This window comes from Paramormyrops kingsleyae, chromosome 18 (genome assembly GCF_048594095.1).
Source record: "Paramormyrops kingsleyae isolate MSU_618 chromosome 18, PKINGS_0.4, whole genome shotgun sequence".
In the NCBI taxonomy this organism is placed as follows: domain Eukaryota; kingdom Metazoa; phylum Chordata; class Actinopteri; order Osteoglossiformes; family Mormyridae; genus Paramormyrops; species Paramormyrops kingsleyae.
In genome coordinates, this window is record NC_132814.1 from 7,682,219 (window position 1) to 7,697,264 (window position 15,046).

Sequence of the window (15,046 nt, forward strand, 5' to 3'; positions counted from 1 at the left end):
TTAGAAAACAGCTGTAAGCTGAAGCCCCCCCCCGTTATTAAGGAAAATGAGAAATGACTAAAGTATGGGGGGCTTCTGTGGAGAGAAACCCAAGCGGATGGAACCGGGGGTGTGCTGCCCCCCCACCTGGCCGACGGCTGACCCAATGGCATCCACCCCGAACCCAGCAGAAGCCCAGTCTGTCTGAACTGCTCACGCTTAGTCAGCCGGGGTGTGCAGAAAGGCCCAGGAGCACGTTCCAGCAGACGCGTGCGCGGCGACATGGACCGGGCTGACTGAGCCTGCGCCGAGGCACGCTGAGACAGACACACACCGTGGGTGCTGGAGAGCAGCCCCCGGGTAGGATTACAAATACACCGCGCCGTTCCCTGTGTGGCTCTCCCGTAGAGTCTCCGGAAACCACACACAATACCCGTCTTTTGTTTCTCCATGCGGCACGGCTTGGCTCTGATGAGCATGTTTTGACAGCCTGCTCTGAGCTTCGCAATAACGCTCTGTCTCCCCCCCCCCCCCATCCCAACCAAGCTGGCCACGGCCCATCAAGTGAACAACCGGGGTGGGGGGGGTGGGTACGTCACTTGCTATTAGGTCCCGTAGAGGGCGGGGGACAGTCAGTTCGCATCCTGAGCCGGGGATTTCATGATGGTGACATTTTAACCGGCGGCAAGGGGGGGCTGTGCTTTTAATGTTGGGGGATGAGAGCCTAATGGGAGGGGGGCACATCTGGGCACACAGCTGTTTATCGCCGTCGGACTGACACGCATTACAGCAAGCCATGCAACTCTTCCACACAGACGAGAGGAACAGGGGAGTGGATCACGGACCACTGGGGAGCATGAGCAGAGGGGGCCGAAAGGAACGTGAAATCAGGGAGTGGGAGCTCGGTACGAAGGGCTTGCGGCAGAGAAGGGGAGACACAGCGGCTTCCCCGGGGATGGGGGGAACACTGCCACCCCAAAGAGGAGGAGCGGCATGTTCCTGGTCCGCCATCGTCCCGCTGCGGCCAGCATCTCTCCGAAGATACTGTCCCATCACCACTGACCAGTGCACACCCCCACTCGGCAGAACCCCAAGCTTAGCCTCAGCCACTCCGATAAGCACAGCGCATTCATCATGCCGTCGGCTGATTATTTGCATATTAATCAGCTGGCGGTGCGTGTGTGGGGGGAGCTGCTTGGTAATTACTGTACTTCAGCGTGCTGATGGGGTAATTGATTACAACAACCGCAGGAGGCCCTAGGGACGCACATGAGGCTGCCTCTCCCCAAAACATCCCCCCCCCCACAGCCCCTCCCACCCTGCCCGCCTCATACATGCTGTACGTATAAAGACAGAGGCAGCAGACAAGCTCAGACACTGCCCAACCATTTCGCCAGATGCCTACCAAACCCTGCACCTACTGTGTCGGTTCCGAGAGCATCGTTGCACACTTAGCGTTACGAATCCACATTTCAGTTCCATCAAACCAGGAATAATGGACCAGAGAGAATGTTCGACAGTACACATCAACTGAAGACTGTTACCAGTGAATAGTTTTTGTTCACCAAATTCCTGTATCTGACTGGTCCGCAGGCCATAGACAGACAGTATCAGTTGACAGACACAGAACCAGGTCTGGGCACCAAACTGGTAATAGAGTATACTACAGCGCTTTGGGTATACTGCGGTATTCTAAAATCGTGGCGGTGAAATTTATCTTGGGGATGACTGGCGAACTGTATCATGGGGGACCCTCCCATTCCAGTCCGTAAATTCTAAATTCGTAAGATTTGGAAACACCAGACTGGGATAGGTTTTGAAGACACACAAAATACTATATACTGCAGTTTTATGTCTGGGCAGAATTAAAAAATTAGATACCGCCCAAGCCTACATAGCACTGCAGTCGCCCAGGAGTATAGCGCCACTCCCTCTGTACAGGGAACTCCTGATTCAGGAGGGATGACTGGTGGCAGCAATGGGCCAAAGCAGCAAGGTTCCTAAATCAGACTGGTAGCCCAAAATGATAAAGCAGCAGGCTACCCTCAACAGAGACAACGAGCCACACATTGATAAGCTGCAGAAAGCCTCAAGTGTTCTGCTCGGGGTGAGCTCTTGTGATGTGTTTGAATATGGATCTCAACATTGTGCATTATTCCTTTGCTGAAGACCTTTGCACAATCAAGCAGCGCTTCAAAGCAGCGGAAAGACGCTGGTACTTTGCTCACAGCACAGAACAGGCCCTCTTTGGACCGGTCCAATGCCACACCATTTATACCTACAACAAAGGGGCAAGAGGGAAACTTAGAGCTAAAATGTTTGCACATTAAAATGCGGTTTAGGAAGCACAAAGCAATGGGATGAGGATCTTCTTTGTTCTGTGAGTGTTTTTTGCACTCGCATATGCGTTTCTTCGTCCTCGTGCACTAATCCCCCCCGAGCGTGACACGACTGAATTCCGCTGTTACATAAAGGTTCTGGGAACAAACACAGGCACGTGGGCACACGCTTCACATATCACGATGAATCTCACGAGCGTGCTGTGCGGTTGGCACGGGGTGTGGGGGGGGGGGGGCATTTGTGTGAAAGACAACACGCTGCGATGAGCTTGCTCAGCCCAGACGTCGGGGATCCAAACCGAGCCGCCTAGTGGACTTTTAAATCATTAAACTGGGTCAGGATGAACTAGGTTTCCATAACAACGCGAGAGCACAGAGACACTTTGGCGGCCCTTGCCTGTCCGACGGCATGGCAGCACACAGGATTCCCAATTCCCTTTACATCCCAAGTCCTGTGCCCGAGAGGGGGGCTGCCGCTCTGTGTCTAGCTCTGAGCTCCTAGGAGTGTGGATCATGAAAGTGGAGGATCAGGCATGACATAAGGTTTAGTTAGTTATTTCAGGAGCTCTCATTATTTCATACATGGTACACAGCATGTTTTTGGGAAAGGCCTAGCACTGTTTATCCGGTATTCCTCACAAGCTACTTATGGTGATCGTTGCTGGGAGAGACACCCATGTGTGCACGCGCACACACACACGCGCGCACACACACACGCGCACACAGAGCAGTACTCATATTTTTGTGGGACTGTCCATTTATTTCTATGGGCAAATCACTAATCCCAGCAATCACAACTTTAACCCCCAGCCCTAACCACAAAATACAAGATCTTTGGCATTTTTAGTTGTTTGATCACAGTCACAGATTTTTATCTGTGAAAAAATGGTCCAGACAGGTTTTTAATGTCCCCACAATGTTACGTACACCTCGACCACATACACACAGCAGGCCCTCCCTGCGATTCCCACTGCAGGCCGGCGAATGTGAGACTAAGCTTCAGCACTGGCCTTATTCCATAGCCTTCACCTGACAGCAGACTCGTCCTCTCTGTCCTGCTTAGTCCTCCATGCCTTAATTAGGCTGCTATAATTAGCGGCCAGGCCAGTGGCGCTGAAGTGAAGCTGGCCTGGGCTGGAGAGGACGCCGGGGTGCAGACGGGGGGGGCGGGTGTGCAGGCATTTATCACGACCTCCTGCACATTCCCACATCCACGTCACTGCTGAGATGTACCGCCAAGGATGGGCCTAAAAAAATCCGGCACTGCAAGCCCGCGGCAGAGGGCGTGCAGGCGTCTTAAAACACGGACTAAAAGGAACGTGTTTCTGGGGGAGGGAATGGGAGGACATCCAGGGCCAGGCGGTCTGGGAGCCCGGAAGAGCGGGACCGACGCCCTTCAATTTGACACCTTCGGTGTGCCGGGGGACGCGTTTTTTACACGGGGAGGGCAGCCCGCCTTCAGCGGCGAGAAAAGAGGCCGGTTCACACCCCCAGCAGGTGTCCTTTTGCCCGTCGCCGGCTGCGCGGCAGGACCCGGCCATCTGGGGGGCGCTAACGCTCCGTGTGGCATCACATTATGTGTTTTCATAGGAAGTGCAGTGCCAGGCACCCGGTTGAGGACTGAGATAAGGCAGCAGTGAGACCACCACTACGGCCTTAGACAGACAGGGCAGGTTTAACACGGTCATTAAGGGGGGTCTGTCATGCACGCAGGGTGCGAGGGCGGCTGGGGGAGGGGCCGTGCCAAGCCAGGTGGTGGGTAAAGGGGGGGTACTGGAGCGCCGAGTACAGAAGCGATGGGTGGTGGTGAGGCGAGTACAGGAACGATGGGTATAGGAGTGATTGGTGGAGGGTGGGCGAGTAGGTTGCAGGCGGGTACAGGAGCGATGGGTGGGGGGCAGCCGGGTACCTTGCAGCTGGCCTTGCAGCGGCAGCACGCTGTGCCCCAGCTCGCCGTTGAGCCACAGCTGCATGCGGATGAACGGCTCCCTGCCCTTCTGGGTCAGCTTGCTCCAGGGCTTTGGGCGGGACAGCATGTCACTCACACTGCCCTGGGACAGGCCCAGCACCTGTAACAAAGGGGGGGGCTCCAGTTACTCACACATATGGAGCATGTGGACAGCACACGCCACACACACATGGCGTCTATGCTGTATGGGGACTTGCTGTCAGCTCTCATCAGAAAGTAGTGAATGGCTCCTAAGTTGCCTTAAGAAAGCGAGCACAGGAAAACCGAACAGCATTTGCTCGTTTGGTTTGTTAAATGTAAAGCAGGTGACTTTGTAATTAAATGCTGACAGTTTTGCTGGAACCTATAAGATTTGCACACAACATGCCTATAAGGAGTTAGTCTTTGTGGGCACTATTTTCTTATAGTTTGCCTCCACGAATAGAGTGAAACCACGGACGCAGACACACACCTAGAGACACGGAAATGCACACGCATGCACACGCACATAAACGTATTTTAAAGCCTCTGAGATTTGAACTTCATTACCCGTCCTACCAAGCAAAATCTTTCGTATTTCGAAGCAAAGCTTTCATATTTCAAGAAACAGTGACAAACTGCACCTAAAAAGGTCTCTGTTCAAGTAGCCTTTTATCAGGTTTACTGCCTACTGCGCTTACAGCTACGGCCGGCGAGTCTGGGGCCTGAACTAGCTGCCTGATGCCTAAGTTATTGGATCTGAAAGATCTTCTAGAGGCAAGACATGTGTGGGGAGAGCAGGGCATGTGGCTCTGGAGAGTGCCGAAGGTGGGCCCGGCGTCGGCAATGCTGCCACCTCAGGAGAGCGCACTGGCTGGGCTCCTTGACCACGCCTGGGTGCCAGGAAGCTCAGGGAGCTCCTCGGTAAAACTGACGGGGCAGCAGAAAGAGGATGGCCCTTACTGGGGACTTTGGGCAGAGTGAGCGGATGCCGTGAAGGGGGATGGCGGTTTGGCCAGGGGCTGCAGACCTTTTCTCCAAAGACGCGCTGGCAGATGCCGTTCTTGGCCAGCTTGTCCTTGACCTGCTGTGTGAGCCCGGCGGTGTCCACCTCCTGGTACATGTAGAACTCGTACTGCTCGGGCGTGAGCGGCGGCACAGCCGGCTTAGCGGCCTTAGCCGGGGCCAGCAGCGGCGAGCTGGGCAGGGGGCTGCTCTGGGGCGTGTCCCCGCGGCTGGGGCCCTGCAGGCTGGGCTCGGAACCCTGCGAATAGGGCGAGTCGGCGCGCGGCCAGTCCTTCCAGTAGTCCAGGGAGGAAGAGGAGCAGGAGGGCGCGGCCACGGAGCCGGCCGGCCGGGAGGGCTTCTACAGAGACACAGAGAGGTACAGTCAGTCAGCCCGGGGGGGGCGGGGGAGGGTCTCTGCCGCGGCTGCTATGGTCAGTCAGACTGCATCTCTGTAACATGCAGAGGTACGTCAGTCAAATCCACCCACAATCTGGGGGTTCGTGGCATAAGGTGAGCAGGGGTCATGACCTGAGGACAGGCAGGGAGCCATGAAGCTGAACCGACCCGAACAGACGACGACCCCAATGGCTGCCTAAAGGGGGTAACTGGCTGCCCATCGCCGCTACTGTTTTGTTAAGATGGCTCAAGTTATGATCACTCAGAGTGGGGAGACTGCGGGGTGAAAAGACGGCACAGTTAACCGGAGCTGGGATGCGGGGGCCTGAGCTGTTTGGGGCGGTGAGGAGCTATGAGTCACTCCTTCAAGGGGAACCACTCTCGCGTGATGCTGGCCAAACCAACCGCGGCAGGGGCGCCGGAAGACAACGTAAGGAACTTCAAATCTCAGGCGGTGAAAGGGAAGCGGGAACAGTCGGTCGGCTTAGCGGTACCGCCGTTGGCGGGGGCGGCGATGCTGGCCACACGAGCGGCACCCACCTCCTTGGAGTCCTCCTGCCCGCGGCTCTCCTCCGACGGCAGTGGGGTCATGCCACGGCGCTCAGGGTGCATGGTGCTCCACCATTGGTCTCTCCAGGGCCCTGCACCGCTGCTGCGGCCCTGCCGGCCCCCCCCCTCAGAGGTAGCCTCCGGGACGGGTGGCTCGGCATTCTCCTTCTTCATGGTAGAGAAGTCGAGCAACGGCGAAGGCGAAGAGCAGGCGGTGGCGGTTGGCGGCGGCTTCTTCATGGAGAGGGCGAGGGGCGAGTAGGGGGGCGAGACCCCCAGCAGCTTGGGGGAGAGAAGCGACAGGTCGCCAGGGGACAGCGAGCTCGCCTTCAACACGGGCTCCAGCGCCGCCTGCTGGGCCTCCATCTCGCGCCGCGCCTGCTCCAGGATCGAGCGGATAGTGTCGTCGGAGCTGCTGCCGCTCCCGCTGGACGATGGGGGGGCCTGGGAGGGCTCCACTGCAATCAAATGAAGAACCGAACGCGTTCGATTCGCGTCACTCAAAGCCGCAGACGCCTCGCCACGTCGGTGAGGGTCCGTCGGTAACACCAAGCAAGACTGGACCCATTCCTGTCTGCGCACGCTTACAAAGGGAGCTTAAAAGATTACAAGGCATAGCAATTTGCGTGTCCCAGAAAGAAAACAAATACTCGCCATTATTACTGTCATTACAGCACAGAGAGGGATAAGAGGGTATTCTGATCACTGGGGAGGTATATGATTAAGCCCTGCAGCATTTTCTCCCCATGGCCCCCCAGAGCGGTGCTTTCCCACACAGACTCGCCGCTCTATGCCTCACAGCCCCGGTACCCACAATCCACCACGCCGCAAACTCCTCGACGTACCTGCACGCACATGCAAAAGCTGCTCTCAACCCACCCTGCAGGAGCATCTGCTCAGGCTCGCCTGAGGTTCCCTCTCCGCTCAAACGAGCTGCACTACAGCTTGAGACTCAATCTTCCAAAAAGGGAACACCCTGCCCACCGCTGCCTCTGTCCCGCCCCACCCAGTCAGGCGGGATGGGGTCTGACTGCCGCATCCTCGGCTGATAAACCGCGGCCCATCATGACCCCATGGTCGCCCGTCCTTACGAGGTTCCTCCACACCCAACGCCCATTCAAGGCAGACGGTGCCCACTCACTCACCCACTTTCTGCACCTGCAGCTCCCGCTTGGCCTGCTCCAAAATGGACTTGATGGCCTCGTCCGAGCCACTCTCGGGGGTGCGGATCCGCGTGGTGATGCTGCCTGTGAAAGGAAACCCGAAGGTGATGGGCGCCGACTAAAGCTGTGTTCCAGGACTGTGGGGGGGGGCTGAAGGTGTGTGTACTGTTGGAAACTCAAAATTGGAGGCAAATTAGGACTGGAGAGGAAAAACTGATTAAGAGATTCTCATACCATCACGGTTTCCTCCATTAATGTTCATGAAAATGTTTACGGCAAAGGATGATTCTGCTCAGCACCAGAGTCCAACGGGACACGTGGGAAGAGTTACGGGGTACGAGGCGAAGGCCGCCCGGCGGCATGGAGCAGAGCTGCTGCGCAGCATGCGCAGACTGGCAGATGTGCCTCGTTAGCAGGACCAGAAACCCTCACACTCTCTGAAGAACAATAGGAAGCAGACCGTGGAATTGATTAGCTTTAAATTGGGGGGGGGGGAGGGGGGTTGGGGCTCCGACGAGCCGCGCACAGCAATCCTAATTGGGATTCTGAGCAAAACAAAACGACCGCGATGGCGAGACAGCGGGAAGCTGAAGCGCTCCCTGTCCCGCCCCCAGCCCGCGATTGGAGGCGAGCGTAATTGGACAAGGTCATGCTCGCTCATGTGTGAGCTCGGCCACAGGGCACTGGAGGGGCGCTGGGGAGGGTCCAAAATCAAGCTACGAGCGACAGCGGGAACATGTCAGGTGCTTCCCGGAGTGGCCGTCGCCACCGGCGCTGATGTGGGTCACCATGGATTTGGACGGGCTTTCTCCCCCGTCCAGGTTTCCTTCTCTCTTTTGAGGAAAGAATTTCTTCTGCCCCTCATGAGGGAAACGGTAAAAGGTACAAACGCCTGCCACGCCAGAGGGCTCCATGTGAAATGACGCGTGCCAGCTGGGGCCTAAAGCAAAGCCAGTGGCACACGCCCCCCGGCACCCTCTGCAGGCCAAACTGGACTCCATCACCCGAACTCCAGGCCAGATGGAGACAAACGCACACGCGCTCTCAGCCTCAGACAGAACGGACGGAACGCGAGCACACAGTGCGCGCGGCGGCGAGGGCGAGGACAGACCTGGCCGCGAGGCGCCTTCGGAGCCGGCTCTTCGCTTCGGAACCTCCTGAAATACTCTGTTCAGGTTCTGGCCTGGGTTCTCTGTTGAGAAACAAGCGGCGAGAGGTTAAAAAAAAAAATTAAGTGCTGGAACTACTAGTACTGAACAAGCAGACCTCTCCCGTAAGCCCCGGGCCTGGGACGGCCCCCCTGCCCTTCTGAAGGGGGGGCGGATATAAAAATGCAATATGGATCAGCCTGAAAAATGGAGTGTATCCTCATAGAGATGGACTTTGGGAGGGGGGCGCAGGAGAGACTGAGGGAGACGGTGGCCAAAGCAGCGCCGAAAGCACGTCTATCGGAGACTAGGAGGGGCCAGCAAACTCAGTGCACCCCTTTGTAACTCATAGCTTGGGGAGGCACATTAGCCCATGGGGGGGGGGGGGGAGAGCTCAGAAGATGAGGTTTGGTCTTGTGGGAGATTATTTGCAGCTGAGGCTTACAAAAATGCACGTTTTGTTTTACAAACAGAGAGTTTGCTTAGTTTTATGTGACACTGATGCTGTACATAGTCACTTCCTGCGATTCATTCCCGCTACTCTGCCTTGCTTCACAGACTGAAGTAGCAGACAGGTTTGGGGCACACGGCCAGACCAAATGCTGGATGCAGCTGTAGACAGAGACGCGGCAAACGGAACCGGCCCTTGTCTGCTCTACTCCGCTTTTAGCGCTGCGCGAGCAGGCTTTTGCCGAGAGCGCCATGTAATTTATGTCCTCCCCCGCCGCCAAGCGCAGCCCCGGCGTGTAATTAGGACAGACGAGGACGTGGAAGCCCACCCCCTGCATCAGTGAGGCTCCCGTCACGCTCCGCGTGTGGCTCGCGCTCAAAACCCACACCACCATGACTGTATCCGGCTATCAGCTCTGGGGGGTGGGGGGGACGGACAAGCAGGTCCCCCGAGGAGAGAGACAGATGCTGTCACCTGTATGGCCAACAGGGCAAAGACCCACCCCCACTTGCAACAACTCACATTGTCCGGACACAGGGGGGCATCGTCAGGGGAACAAGGGGTATTTCTGAGGGTGTCTATAAACACTGACTGTACCGGCTGCACACGTTCCTTAGGACCCGGGGAAAACGGACACGGGTCACATCAGAGGGCCACAGTCAGTTGTCACGAGGGCCTTCCTGCTTGTGAAGCTTATCATCACCGGAGAAGATCCTGACAAATGCGACAGCCTGCTGTCACAGCCCGAGACACTCCTTATGCTCGAACCTGAGCAAGCCCAAGGACGCCATCTTAGATCTAGAAGGATGGTCACCATGTCATTCCCTGGGGCCATTTTTAAAGCAGGTTCCTGTACCCACAGAAGACTGCAACTAATTTCTCCATACTTACCGAGGCTTCCACAAGGCTTCCATCTATAGGCTGCTGCATTTAATTAAACGCTCGTGTTTAATGCCAAGATGTGATGTGAGTCTTATCAGTGCATTTCTGAAACGGTCTGGTGAAGGGGATCTCTCTTCAGCCGGCGCTGCACATAGGAAGCCCCGCATGTGTGTGCGTGTGTGTGGGGGGGCTCACCTCGCTGCCGGCCCTGGATGCTCCTCAGTGCCAGGATGTTCTGCTCATCGGACAGGAACTGCCGCATCTTGTGGAAGGGCTCCTTCCCCCGGATGGTGAGCTTGTTCCAGGGCTTGGGCCGGGCCAGGATCTCGCTGACGGAGCCCTGAGACAGGCCCAGCACGTAGTGGCCAAAGATGCGCTGGCCGATGTTGTGCTTGATCAGCTGCTCCTTGACCTGGCGTGCGATTTCTGCTGTGTCCATGTCCTCACCTTCCGAGACGCTGCCCGCACCCTCCGACTGGCTGGGCGATGGTGCCATGCCGTTGACGTCGGGACTGCCTGCGGACTGGTGTGGCGGCTGAGGAAGAGGACTGCCGGAGAGGGACCCGGCGCCATAGGGGCCCGCCCCGAAGAGCACGCCCCCCCCAGAGGAGTCCTGCAGTGCTTTGGAGTAGAAGGTCTGCATGAGCTGGCGCTGCAGCAATGAGTTCAACGGCACCTTGCCGGCTGCCAGCGAGAAGGCATTCCCGGTGCCCGTCACCGCCGGACTGAAGAAGTCCTGCCCGATACTCGTGGGGGAGAAGGGGTGCGCGCCGTTGGCACTGGAGGGCACCTCGCAGGCTGCCGCCCGCAGAAGCAGCTGGGAGGAGGTTGGTGGGGGAGAGCCCTGCAGACCACTTGCAGTAGCGGCGGCCACAGGGAGGCGCTGTTGGCTATCTGCTGGGGCCTCTTTCCCTTTCTTCCCTGTTAAAAAAAGCAAAGCATTATGGGACACCATAAACACACACAAAACAAGTAGCGAACAATATTAAAAATCAGAAAATCATTAAAGAATAAACCACAGATTTTCAGCTTAAAACAGACTTCTTAAATTCCTCACAATGAAGTCTGTTGAGGTGCTTCTGGGCACGTACAGGATAATATCGTAAGCTGTTAAGAGGCAGAAAAAGGGCTCTACAAAGAAGGTCTCCCCACACCAGCAGGGTCTGCGACAGACCCTCAGGAACACGCCCGTTACCGTGGGTGGAAGGGAGAAGGTGAAACTGCTTATTTATTAAAATGCACTCGATATGATGTTAAGTCAAAAGTAATGTAGTGTACAAAATATAGGTTAAAAAAATTATTTTTATCCCAAAGAAGGAAAAGTCCTGTCACAGATAAATTCCCAGTAGTCAAAGCCAGTTTGTTTTGCATACGAATCTTTACCACAGGATTAATTACTAGACAACTGTTCCATAAAATACTCCACCTATGCAGTCCTACCATCTTCCATTATACACTTTCAACATGACCTTGAATAAAACACACAGAGACTCACACTCGCACACAGAGACACACGGCGATAGCAAAGTGGCGAGAGCCCAGAATGATCCACACAACAGCAAGCGGCAGCTTCTGCAGAGGTCCACTCCCCTTCTTCCCAGGAGTCTGGCAGCCTTCCCAGGTGTTGTCCCCCTTGGGCCCTTCCCACTCTGTGGTGGATCCCCACTGCATTCCCCGTCGCTAGCCATTCAGCCCCTGTGCAGTCTCTTACATGAAGGAGATGTGCCAAATATACAGTCCGCGAGGGAACGGCCCTCGGGCAAACAGTCCGCGAGGGAACGGCCCTCGGGCATACAGTCCGCGAGGGAACGGCCCTCGGGCATACAGTCCGCGAGGGAACGGCCCTCGGGCATACAGTCCGCGAGGGAACGGCCCTCGGGCATACAGTCCGCGAGGGAACGGCCCTCGGGCATACAGTCCGCGAGGGAACGGCCCTCGGGCATACAGTCCGCGAGGGAACGGCCCTCGGGCATACAGTCCGCGAGGGAACGGCCCTCGGGCAAACAGTCCGCGAGGGAACGGCCCTCGGGCAAACAGTCCGCGAGGGAACGGCCCTCGGGCAAACAGTCCGCGAGGGAACGGCCCTCGGGCAAACAGTCCGCGAGGGAACGGCCCTCGGGCAAACAGTCCGCGAGGGAACGGCCCTCGGGCAAACAGTCCGCGAGGGAACGGCCCTCGGGCATACAGTCCGCGAGGGAACGGCCCTCGGGCATACAGTCCGCGAGGGAACGGCCCTCGGGCATACAGTCCGCGAGGGAACGGCCCTCGGGCATACAGTCCGCGAGGGAACGGCCCTCGGGCAAACAGTCCGCGAGGGAACGGCCCTCGGGCATACAGTCCGCGAGGGAACGGCCCTCGGGCATACAGTCCGCGAGGGCCTTTGGCTGACTTTAGGTCGTCCATTCATCTCCTGAGATCTTACACCTGATTGGCTTTTGGTAGATCTCCCAGTTACTATTTTAGCTCACAGTTCTCCTTCCTGCAACCATTTACTTGATAAATAATTAGAAGATGCATGGATGGGTTTGACTCTCCTCTTTCGGGTCTGTGCCAGAGTCATAAAAATGAGAATGTAAATATCACTGTACTGCTAAGCTTAATGCCATTAAATGGCTTGGTTACTACAACAGATTTGAGTTCATCTACTATCTAAGGACTTTGCCAATGTGTTCTGAAAAACTATACCTATCCAGTAAAAGCCATTTTCAGTGTTTGCTTGTAAAAACTGCTTGGTGCCATTAGATGCTGTAGGAATACGCCATAGTCAGGTAAAAAGTACAGATCCAGGCCAAACTCGCACTCGTACCGCAGCAGAAACACCCTTCAGACAAAGAGTGCTAAGTGATCGTCATTCATTACTTAAACCCGTTCCTATTTTACATACTCAAAGTAGGACACAACTCCAAACTAGTGTTTAAAAAAAAAAAAAAAAAAAAAACCTTACCATAACCTTCAGTTTGCTGGTACATGATAAGGTCAGATAAACTGGGCCCATTAAAATACAAATTACTGGATTCATTTTTTTTTCCTGCAGCGTATTCCTATGACATTTCAAAGCCACAGAGCATGCACTGTATAAAGGGCAGCCGAGAGTGCTGGGGGCGGGACGGCCATGATGCTTCATTTCCATATCGTGTCCCCCCCACTACCCCCCCACTGCCCCTGGGCCCTCCCTTTGTCCGGGGCAGCCTGCTTGGTGCTGGTCTGAGGCCCGGTCGGGTCATAGCCCAGGGAAGGGCACCGGCTGACCTTAAAAAGCAGCACGAAGAAGCCCCCCCCCGCCCCAAACCCAATAATAACAGCAGCTGGAAAAAAAGCCTCAGCTTTGAAAGGTTACAAATAAAACAACTACAAAAAGTGGCCTTTCCATCTCCCACAAGACAATGGCATCAAGAGTAGCCAACAAAAAAACCGTCTTCAGATAAACACAAAAAAATAAAAAGCCGCACACACAGGAGGTAGCTTAAATGCTACCGGTTCAGGAATACGAGGGTTGGAGCCTGGCATGTCCTCTGATGTGGGGGGGGCACCATTTCTGGTTCAATCGCCGGCCCAGCAGAAGAGAATCAGCCATGAAAGCAGCACTTCAGCCGCAATGATTAAAGCCAACTGCTTTCACATTCACTTCCATTTTAGGTCTCGAGCAAGATGTGTTTCTTGTCAAATTTAGAAAAGTGCCAACAGAAATCCTGCAGACGAGCTCTTTTACAAGCACACTCGTCTTTTGTTCTGAGTAAAACTTTTTTTTTCCCTCCTCCCCCCCTTCAAAGGGATCGCAAGCTTGCCGTTCTGCACGAGATATATTACCCCAAATAACTGAGGGGTGGGGAGGGGGAGGGCTACCCGTGAGAAAAGAATGCATATTTGTGAGAGCTGCAGATATACATCCCGGAGCTTATCTCTGCAGCCTGCGTTTTGATCCCGGTAGATATGTCAGCCCCCCCCCCCCAGTCCTGACACAGAGCTGCTCACACAGCCGTCTCCAAAGATTAAGACCTCGGTGATATAAACATTACTGGAAACACAATGCAGGTGCTATAATCTGCTTTTCTGTGTGTCGGCTGGGAGCCCCCCATCCCCCCCAGATCGGTGGGCGTGGTCCTTGCAGGGCTCAGAGACGCCAACGCTGAATCCGAGGAAGGCGGCGGCTCGGGTTCGAGTGGACAGGGTCCCCCCTGCCGTCACAGACAGCTGGGACTCACCGCTGGGCTCGCTGTTGGCCAGTCGCAGAGATGCGCTGTCCGACTGCAAGCTCCGCTTCTTCTCCTGCAGCAGCACCTCCAAGGGCTTTGAGGAGTCCTGGGGAGAGAAAATGAGCAACAGAAGCTCAGGGGAGCTCAACACGGCGTGACTGCTCATACGCCTCCACACTGACACCTTCACTCTTCGGTGAACTTATTCGCTGACATACAGCAGCTGCGACACAGAGTTGAAGCAACATTAACGTCGCCACCCGAACGCAGCCAGACCCTCGATACAAACCTCTGATAGCTCGTATCCTTCATTTAACCATGGCGAATGCCCAAAGCCCCATGCCCCACCCTGCCTGCAGCCTTACCTGTGCTGCTGAGCTGTCTGATGGCCCGAACTCCATCGACTTGAGGATGCTGTGGAGGAAGAGACACTTTAGATCCCGGCAGACTGAGAAAGACAGAGCCCGACCCACCGAAGCTCAACCTCACGCGCATCAGTATGTTAACAACAGAAAAACAACGCCTCATTTATATCAATATTATATTGCGCATGTGCAATAATCACCGTACTTTAGATGACAGACGAAACATTTGGCCGGATGAGAGCTTTTTGGTACTATAAGGACGTTTATTTACGGCCACAATTTCTTCAGCAGATCAGTAGTATGGATAAAATTAATGAGCCATTTTATCACACCCAAAAGTTAGTAATCAGTATAAATTTGGCGTATCCTTATGTTTAATAAATGTGTCCCACCACATCATCTTTTAACCTTGTTTATCCACAAGATCTCCTCTTTTAAAAGATGTCGTGGCTGCTGAGCTGTTCCTTTCCTCACAGCCACTCCAGTGCATGTCACACTGAAGTATACCAAAGCAGTATTGTGGTATGCTACGCTACAGTGCATATCGCACTGAAGTATATCAAACCACAGTATACCAAAGCAGTATTATGTGGTGTGCTCCGCTACAGTGCATATTGCACTGGAGTATACCAAACCATAGCATACT

General features: G+C 55.1%; 1 protein-coding gene across 8 annotated transcripts in view; it reads right to left on the reverse strand.

Annotated features, from left to right (window-relative positions):
* Nucleotides 1-15,046, reverse strand: part of cux1a (cut-like homeobox 1a) — a 128,261-nt gene that overhangs the window by 19,614 nt on the left and 93,601 nt on the right. For 4 of the 8 annotated variants that reach the window (XM_023819416.2, XM_072702360.1, XM_023819415.2 and 1 more), the window contains 8 exons: nucleotides 14,401-14,449; nucleotides 14,045-14,141; nucleotides 10,038-10,763; nucleotides 8,473-8,553; nucleotides 7,344-7,445; nucleotides 6,190-6,656; nucleotides 5,276-5,611; nucleotides 4,228-4,387 (listed from right to left, as the gene is read on the reverse strand). In XM_023819416.2, coding sequence (XP_023675184.1) covers nucleotides 4,228-4,387; nucleotides 5,276-5,611; nucleotides 6,190-6,656; nucleotides 7,344-7,445; nucleotides 8,473-8,553; nucleotides 10,038-10,763; nucleotides 14,045-14,141; nucleotides 14,401-14,449 — 2,018 coding nt within the window. The remainder of the gene's footprint in view (nucleotides 1-4,227; nucleotides 4,388-5,275; nucleotides 5,612-6,189; nucleotides 6,657-7,343; nucleotides 7,446-8,472; nucleotides 8,554-10,037; nucleotides 10,764-14,044; nucleotides 14,142-14,400; nucleotides 14,450-15,046) is intronic. The other 4 variants (XM_023819420.2, XM_023819417.2, XM_072702362.1 and 1 more) reach the window with 2 other exon arrangements.